General features: G+C 37.9%; 1 protein-coding gene and 1 long non-coding RNA gene across 5 annotated transcripts in view; one reads left to right on the top strand and one right to left on the bottom strand.

Annotated features, from left to right (window-relative positions):
• The window catches only part of tfap2d (transcription factor AP-2 delta (activating enhancer binding protein 2 delta)), a 35,715-nt gene that overhangs the window by 21,274 nt on the left and 6,024 nt on the right, over positions 1–8,417 (top strand). For all 4 annotated transcript variants that reach the window (XM_015041749.1, XM_015041750.1, XM_015041748.1 and 1 more), the window contains 2 exons: positions 1,393–1,453; positions 7,780–7,945. In XM_015041749.1, coding sequence (XP_014897235.1) covers positions 1,393–1,453; positions 7,780–7,945 — 227 coding nt within the window. The remainder of the gene's footprint in view (positions 1–1,392; positions 1,454–7,779; positions 7,946–8,417) is intronic.
• The window catches only part of LOC106953175 (uncharacterized), a 73,908-nt gene continuing 73,532 nt past the window's right edge, over positions 8,042–8,417 (bottom strand). Inside the window, exon 3 of the long non-coding RNA XR_001426146.1 lies at positions 8,042–8,292. This is a non-coding gene — a long non-coding RNA (uncharacterized LOC106953175). The remainder of the gene's footprint in view (positions 8,293–8,417) is intronic.

Genomic DNA, 8,417 nt, shown 5'->3' with positions numbered 1-8,417 from the left:
ATATATATATATATATATATATATATATATATATATATATATATATATATATATATATATGTATATATATATATATATATATATTTGTGTGTGTGTGTGTGTGTGTGTGTATATAAAACCTAAAATTGTCTTTGAATTATCAGTTTCTCTGATTTTACTTTTTATAGGTTTCTGTTTGAGTAAAACAAACATTGTTCTTTTATTCTATGAACTACTGACAACATGTCTCTGAAATTTCAAGCAGAAATTTAGTATTTATTAGCAGGAAATGAGAAACTGTCAAAATAAAAATAAAAAAAGATGCAGTGCTTTCAGAGCTCAAATAATGCAAAGAAAACAAGTTCATCTTCATTTAGAAACAACAACACCAATGTTTTAACCCAGGAGGTTAATCTTAATCTTTTCCAGAGCTTTATATTTATGAAGTTGAATTGATGGAGGACAGGGCGCCTCCAGAAAGTTTTGGACAGAGGTTGGAGGGGGTTGGGCGTCGTTAAAAATACTAAAATTAAAGATCATAACAGAATGTCTTGAGTTTCATTAGACATTTTGTTCTGACAGAATGTAAACATTTGGGTCTGTTTTTTTATTTAAACAAGAATATTAATACGACTTTGTGTGTTTTCTCTCTCCAAAACAATATTTTCACCTTTATAGAAGTGACTTTTCTTTAAACCAAAAGTGACAATATTTTAGGAAGGTGACAACACTCTATTTGTTTTTATGTTTTCAAAAGTCGCCTGATTTGACAGTTTCAGCAAAATCCTTACTTTTACAATATTTCTCACCTCTTGATTTTTGACTAAAATGTGTGATCTTTCAGTTGACACAATGTGGATTAATGTCACATTTTAACTCAGTTTTTTCTATTCTTTCTGGGATAAAGGGAGATAATGGCTGGGTTTTGAGTGAAATAATTGGATAAAATATTCATCTTTATTCCTCTTTGTTGATATTTATAAAAAAATATTTTGCACATAAAACTGGTAGGAATTACCTTTTCCCCCTTTGGTGGTGATATTGTAAAAAAACAACAACAACAAAAGTCACGGACGAGCAAAAAAGTCACATTTTGGATAATTTTTATCCAAACAAATTAAAAGCAAGGATTTGTAAACTCTTAAATAGTCATTAAAAAGCTCAAATGTGTAAAAAAAATTCACTTCTAGAATCTCTCGATTCATTTTTTGTTTTATTTTCACTTGCAAAGTTGGGAAACTCATCCATTAAAACAAATATTCACATGAAATACTTTCCTCACATGGCGGATTTTCAGTTCACAGCTGAATGTTTTGCGCACCTGCGCGCAAAAACAACAAACATATTACAGGCTTTTGCAGCAGCAGGCGTGTTTTTACAGTCTGCCAAACTAATGAGCGCTTGTCTCTGCAGGGCTCCGTGGAGGCGCAGTGTGGGCTCGTACTGAACGGCCAAGGGGGCGTCATCCGGAGAGGTAAGGACCCCCCGTTTATTTCCTCTCTGTGTTGTTGCACCGGAGGCCGTGGAAAACAGTCACGGCTCGACACAAGACAAGACAGCGAGCAGATAGACAAACAGGCGGAACACTCCTCTCTTGTCTGCTGTCAACATGTTACAGCAGGAACGGCCCCGCTTTTCTCGCCTGTTTAAACACTACACGCACACACACCCGCACTGCTCCCCACTTCCACCGTGAAACGAACTGTCACTCAACACCTACGGGTTTTTTTTTTCGTGCAGACTCACTAAACTCTCCCAGACAATTAAAATGTCAACAAAGTCACGAACTAATGCGTAGTAGTAGTAATAATAATAATAATGCTAAATGACACATCAAAAGGCAATGCTAGGCTACCTGTTTTGTTTACCGTTTATGCTAATCCGAATTAGCATTATTAGCTGCGTTGTTAGCTGTGAGCACAATCAAGGAGTTTTACTTCCGTTGTCACTCAAATTTTACAGACTTTACAGGAAATAAAATACTAATAAATGATCAACATATGATATAATACGATATGTTTGCAGCCGATGTTTTTGTTGTAAGAAAGGATTGTAGAGTAGCTAGCTGACTATGCTAGCTCCTTAAAAGCAAGGAGAATTTTTCAGTCACATTCAATAGAATAAATAAAAGTTGCTTTACAAATGGAATATTTAGTTCCATTTTGTTGAATTTAAAAACAAAAAGTGATTAAACATTGCTAAGATTTCTTACAAATTAGTGTAGTGGGGCTTTAATTTAACATAGAATAACCCAGCTTTGCTGTTATCGATATGTAGATTTTGATCAAATTTGTATTTACACTACTCACTGGAGCTGGAGATGCCTTATTGAGTTAAACAAATAAGCAATAAAAAACTTGTTTGTGCTGCCCCTTATAAAATGGCACCTTGGGCAATGAGCCATAAAAAAAGTCAGTCAGTTATTATAATAAATAATAAAAATACAATTTCTAATCTGTTCAAGTCTTTTATCTTTAATTTTCAATCACTTTAGTAGCTCACCATTGCAGTAAGCTAGCATTTATCAATTAAATTTATTTAAAATTTATACAATTGGGTCTACATTTGATTCCTATTGCTTCCTAAATATACTGTGTTTACTTTAGATATTATTATGTATCAGACTGGACTGCAGAGCGCAGATTTAGCCTGTGGGTTTGGAGGATGGTGTCTGAATCTACCTGTGCGCGTGTTGTTTGAGCCTGAATAAACACGTAGCAGGCCGTCCTGTTTCCTCACGAGTGGGGCTTAAAACACGCTGCGGATCTTCTTTTTGCTCCATCAAAGCTCGCTTGTGTTTCTTTTCCTGCATGGTGACTGTGTGTAATTTTCCACACAGAGGCAGAAAGGAAGGCTGGTGTCTTTTGGGTTTAATTTTTCATCAGCCCTGCCCTGCCTAGGTGTTGGGGCTTTTCTCTCGGATTGACGCGGGAATCCCTCCGCCATCACTTTCGGTTAATGGTGCGCCGTATTTGGCCCTGAGCTCAGCCGCTGCAACCATCACAACCAATAATCTTTGCTTTACCTCCCGCTCCCGTATCGATAGCTTCTCTCGCCTCGGGCGCACGCTTTGATATGCTAATGCCGAGCGGGGCCCCCGGATTCAGCCGAGATCATATTAATGTTGTTCTTTCTGACTGCGGCTTTGGCGGCATGAATATTCACATAACCTTTTTCAAAAGAAAATCACTCAAGAAATGCGGATCCTACTTAGGAGGAGTCGTCTGTGTTTTTAATCACGCTGCTTTCCCTTTTCCCACTTCTTCAGCCTAACAGCAGCCCGGAAAGATCAAGCTGATCTGTCTGACGCGCGCCCCCGCTACGTTTCCCCGCGCACGCACGCACGCACATCCGCTCTTCTTTTTTTCTCCCCCCTTTCTCTTTTTGCAGCTATAAACATTGTTGTTAAAATATGAGGAGAATGGCATTTGGCCCTCGTCTCTTTTTCTTTAATTTTCGTGGCAAACTCGTAAAAGGCGCTTGATTCCGCGTGTGATCCCGCCCGCCGCTCGCGCCGCAGCCCGAGGCTACTCTCCGTTGCTTAAATACCGTTATCGCCTCTGGGCCCGCGCGCTCCACTGACTGCACTACCGGCAATAGCTCTTTTCGATCGCCCTTGGCAACATAAAATACAAACTACTTTGAATCAAAACATTTTTAGGGGAATTAATATGATGTGAACCGCGCGGCTTTCAGAGACGCGCGCCCCCCTGTCAGAGCGCGTGAGCCTGACGGACAGGTGAGCGCGGGTTCGTGTCACATCGTGCCCAGACACGGGGCCGCGCACTCGCCAGCTTAACGAACAGCAGCCTTATCTATCGATTCCTTGAGCCTCCAGTCGTCCATGTTTGACAGGCTGAGTGGAAGTGGATGCTGGTACAAATGGTGCAGCTGGAGTCCAGCCGGCCTTTGTTTCCACAGCAGCGAGGTGTTCCAGGTATGAAAGCTGCAAAGCAGCTGGATGACACCTCTTCTTTATTTATATAACAGTCTTCCTGTAGCCAGAAAATGAGGAAAAGCCACAACATTTCTGCTGACTATGAATAAAAGATTGTCAGTGGAGGAGGAAGAAGAAAAAAAACAGGGTACAGCTTGTTTAGTTTAGTTTATGTTTATTTATTTGTCATCCACAAGAACGGTTTAAAAAGATTTGGCCCCCGGCTAATTAATTTCTATCTGTTCTCCCAAGGCAGGTAAACAAAATGCATATAAGATACAAATAAAAACACGATTAATCGTCTTAATTCAAATTTCCCTTTATTTCATTTGGACGCCAACAGATCTGAGGATAATTTCAACCCACTAACAGCATCAGTGCAGCATTAATAATAATAATAATAATAATAATAATAATAATAATAACAATAATAATATATGACGCCAATTAAAGCTTCAAAAGTATCAAACTTCAGTATCTAATATGTAGAGGATGGTTACTTTTAAGACTTTCGTACGTTTTGTTTTGGTAATTCAAAGTGTGGCGGGTCTGGCTGCTGAGCAGCGTCAGGTCAGATTTACTAGCATGCACATTTCTATAGCTAAGCTAAAAAAAACTCATAACATAAAAGTCAACAAACATAAAAGCTCATATACGTTTATTCAAATTTCCTACTACAATAAATTGCAGCTTAATGCTAATCCTGCAGCTCCAAGAGGAAAGTTTTTACCGAAATGATCTTATCTAGTTCTCTACCTTTAGCCAATACATCTGATTACTTCATTGATGATCAGCTTTATAGTTGATTGCTTTAATCCAGAGAAAAGAGGAATAACTTTGTTTAAGGTTACAACTTTTTTAATGACGATATAAAACTTTGGGTCAAAACAGAAAATCACTTCAGTTTTTAGAAAATATTCAATTTTCCTCTTAAAATTCTCATCTTCTGGAAAATGAGAGGTTATTATTTGAGGCAGGAAGTTTCAGGTGATGTGGGACAGAATCTGAAAAGAAATTTATAACTGATGAATTCATGTAAGATCAGGCTGGATTCAGAAAATAACTAAAAAGTCAACACTTTACTACTAAAGGCAGCGCAAACGTTTTAAGAAGCGAGAGGGAAAAACATTTTATCGAGACTGAAGTGTAAAAAGAGAATATTCTGAAAATGCCTTTTAAATTTATGTATAAAGTTTCATTCCAGGAGAAAAAACACACATTAATCACCGTCATGCTTACAATTCACTTACATTTTGTTTTATTTTAACTACAAAAAACAAATTAGTTTTTTGCTTACACTGAATCAACACTTTGTAAAGTTCAAAACTCAGTGCATAAATATCATTAAAATATAAAAACAAACCAAATGTTCAAGTCTACATGATTCAAATCTCTTATTTTTTAAGGTTTTTCCTGTTTTATGTCGTCTTCGTCTCGAATTCAACATATTTTATCTGATTGCTTTGCAGTGAAATTAGATGTAGAAAACAAGGAGATTGAGAGGTTTGCAGTTGTTAAAAATATTATATATCAAACATGAGTTAAAAGTAAATTTATTTGGTAATTTAGTGCTTTGAAATTGTGCCTCATTGGTCGAGTTCCCAACTCGCCCGTCTTCCTACATTTAGACAAACTATATAAATTATTCTTCATAAACAAAATAAACATTTCTCTACAATCACATATTGCTACAGATGTTCAGCAGGAGTTGCACTGCCTCATTTGTTAGCTTTTAAGTTACAATTAGATTAGTGCAAAATAATTAAAATTTAAATAAAATGTGCATGGAAAGTTTTTACTTTTTTATTTTTGTTTTTGTGTCATGAATGCAAGTTTGCATTGATGCCAAGGAGCTGAGCTTATTTTAAAAGCAAGAAGTAATTCAGATGATTTAATTCTGTTCTGAAGTTGACAAAGTTACTTGATTTTGGTATAAACACATAATACCGGCCCTTTAATTAACAAAAAAACCCTGATTTTGTAAAGCTTGTGGATCTGCTTCATTATTATATTTCATATTAGGATAAATATTTTCCTTTTAAAACTGCATTAGATTTACCTAAAAGACACAAAAGTATCTAAAATCTGGTTTTCCAAGCAACAGTAGATGTACTGATGCTTCCACAGTGAGTTGTCATGAAATAAAAACCTTGTTGGTGGTCAAATTACCTCCAGAAAGGATCGTCCGATCTTCGCCTGCAGTGCCGCTCTATCAGCCTAAAAGGCGTCTTTTTATTTCACTTCATCACTTCCAACGCGGCTAATAACAAAGCGACACACCCTGCTGTTAGATCTGATAACGAGGCGGATAAATAATAGAACATAGCCCACAGAGGATCGACAGAAACCTTGCATTTCAGCCACTTAGGCTGTTCGCTCCAGTGAAAGCCTAATAATGAAAACACACACCCAGAGAAGTCAATACATATTTTACATCTGTACATAAATGCATCTCGGTCAGGACCGGTAGCGCTGATGCAGGTGTGATTAATAATGCGAAGCCGCTTTCTGCATCTTGAAGGCTTCGCTTTTGTTTTTCCCCTCCTGGAAGAAAAACTCTTACATAAACTTTAATACTGAGCCGAACCTGGAACACGAATACATGCAGATGATGTTATATTTAAATGTCTGTTTGAGGTTTGTCTTCGTTCCTGTGAGGATTTTCCTGAGATGATTGGTCAGAAATGATCTGATAGATAAAAGTTTTGCTTCAGCGCTTTAGAAATGAGTTTGTTTTTTTTACGATTTAAATTTTCGGGGAACAATGGGTTCAGGCTGGAAAGAGTCGATTTGAAACATGCAGACCTGACTGGATGTTCTGGCTTTAGGGTTAATGTTGAAATGCAAAAGTTTTCTTCTCACACGCCAACTTTCCACTCGTCTGACTCTTTATAAATCATTGGAAATGAAACCTGAGCGAGAAACGAGATAAAAGATTTTCTCATTGATCCTGTCACATCTGCACATTTCTTTTCTTTGCTTTGCCTTCAGGATTAAACCAGATTTCACACAGATGAACATGAGGATCATCTCAACGAAACAACAAATTTACACGTTTCTTTTAAACAAATATACATTTACCCTCAAACAAGCCTCTTGCTAAGTATTCTTCTTTATTTTAAAGGAATAATATGTCAGTTTATGACCAGAAATGAGTTTCCTGAATGCAAACGGAGCAGAAGGAACATCCAGATTTCTTTTAATATTAAAATGTCCTTGTGGGCTCCCGTAGCTCTTCAGATCCTTTAAAACACACCAGATATATTAGGTACATTTTATTCTGTCCCTGGGAAAACAAAGCAGGCTGATGAGGTTGTGTTAAAGCTGCAGGGGTTTAATACTTTCATAAAAAAAATAAGTTGCACATAAGTTTAACAGATCTACTGGCCTTAATTCTGCTTTTGAATTACATATTTCACTTTTCTGGACAAAATTCAAACATCTCAGCGATTAAAAACTATCAGTTAAGTTAACATGTTGATAAACATTGAAATGTCAAAGACTATAATCTGTCCTAATCGGTTAGTATTAGGGCCATACTATGAAGAAAATGAAGTAATATGAGAATAAAATCTAAATAATACAAGATTAAAATCATATAATAAGACAAAAGTCAAAATATTAAGAGAATAAAGTTGAAATAATGAAAATAAAGTCATAATATTACGAGACTAATGTGAAAATATTGAGAATAAAGTCGAAATAATACAAGAATAAAGTCAGAAACTTATGACTTTATTCTCATAATTTTATATATGTTTAAGTTCTTATCTGGCTCTCCCTGATAATCCTGCACTAATCACATTTATTCCCAAACGTTGCTGTTTTTGTCCCTCTGACCTCTGACCTCTGCATGTTTGCAGGCGGGACGTGCGTGGTGAATCCCACAGACCTGTTCTGCTCCGTACCGGGTCGCCTGTCGCTGCTCAGCTCCACCTCCAAGTACAAAGTCACCATCGCCGAGGTGAAGAGACGACTTTCCCCTCCAGAGTGCCTCAACGCCTCCCTGCTGGGCGGCATCCTGCGCAGGTCGGTGCAAAAACACAACCTGAATGCGCAAAATGTCTTAATTTAACCGTTTAAATCCTCCCACATCGCGCAGCAGTGGACGAGCGAGGACATTTCTTTTTGGTGGAGAGGGATTTTTGGGTAGCAGAAGCTCTCGATTTTCAGGCCTAAATCTGGCTGCTGAGCTTCGGAGAGTCTTTGTAGCCCTCAGATAAAACGGAGGATATATTTCTGCGCCCACAAGAAGGCCGGGGCTGCACGCGCCGCCATGCCCAGGGAGCCAGAGGGAGGCGAGACCAGGCCAAAGCACGCCAGGATCACAGGCAGCAGAGGAAGGCAGGAGTTGCCAGCGCTGTATTATTGATGAGCTGGAGAGAAAAGGAGAAGAGAGGAGGGAGAGAATATGGCTACCAGACGAGGCATCAACAAAGGCAGAGGGAAAAAACACCAGCACAAACCGAGAGGCTCGTCTTTATGTGGATTAATATTGATT

The sequence above is a fragment of the Poecilia latipinna genome, unplaced genomic scaffold (genome assembly GCF_001443285.1).
Source record: "Poecilia latipinna isolate Pla-1442-1.1 unplaced genomic scaffold, P_latipinna-1.0 Scaffold567, whole genome shotgun sequence".
Lineage (NCBI taxonomy): Eukaryota > Metazoa > Chordata > Actinopteri > Cyprinodontiformes > Poeciliidae > Poecilia > Poecilia latipinna.
Note: the sequence above shows the minus strand (reverse complement) of the source record. Positions and strands in the feature narration are given on the sequence as shown.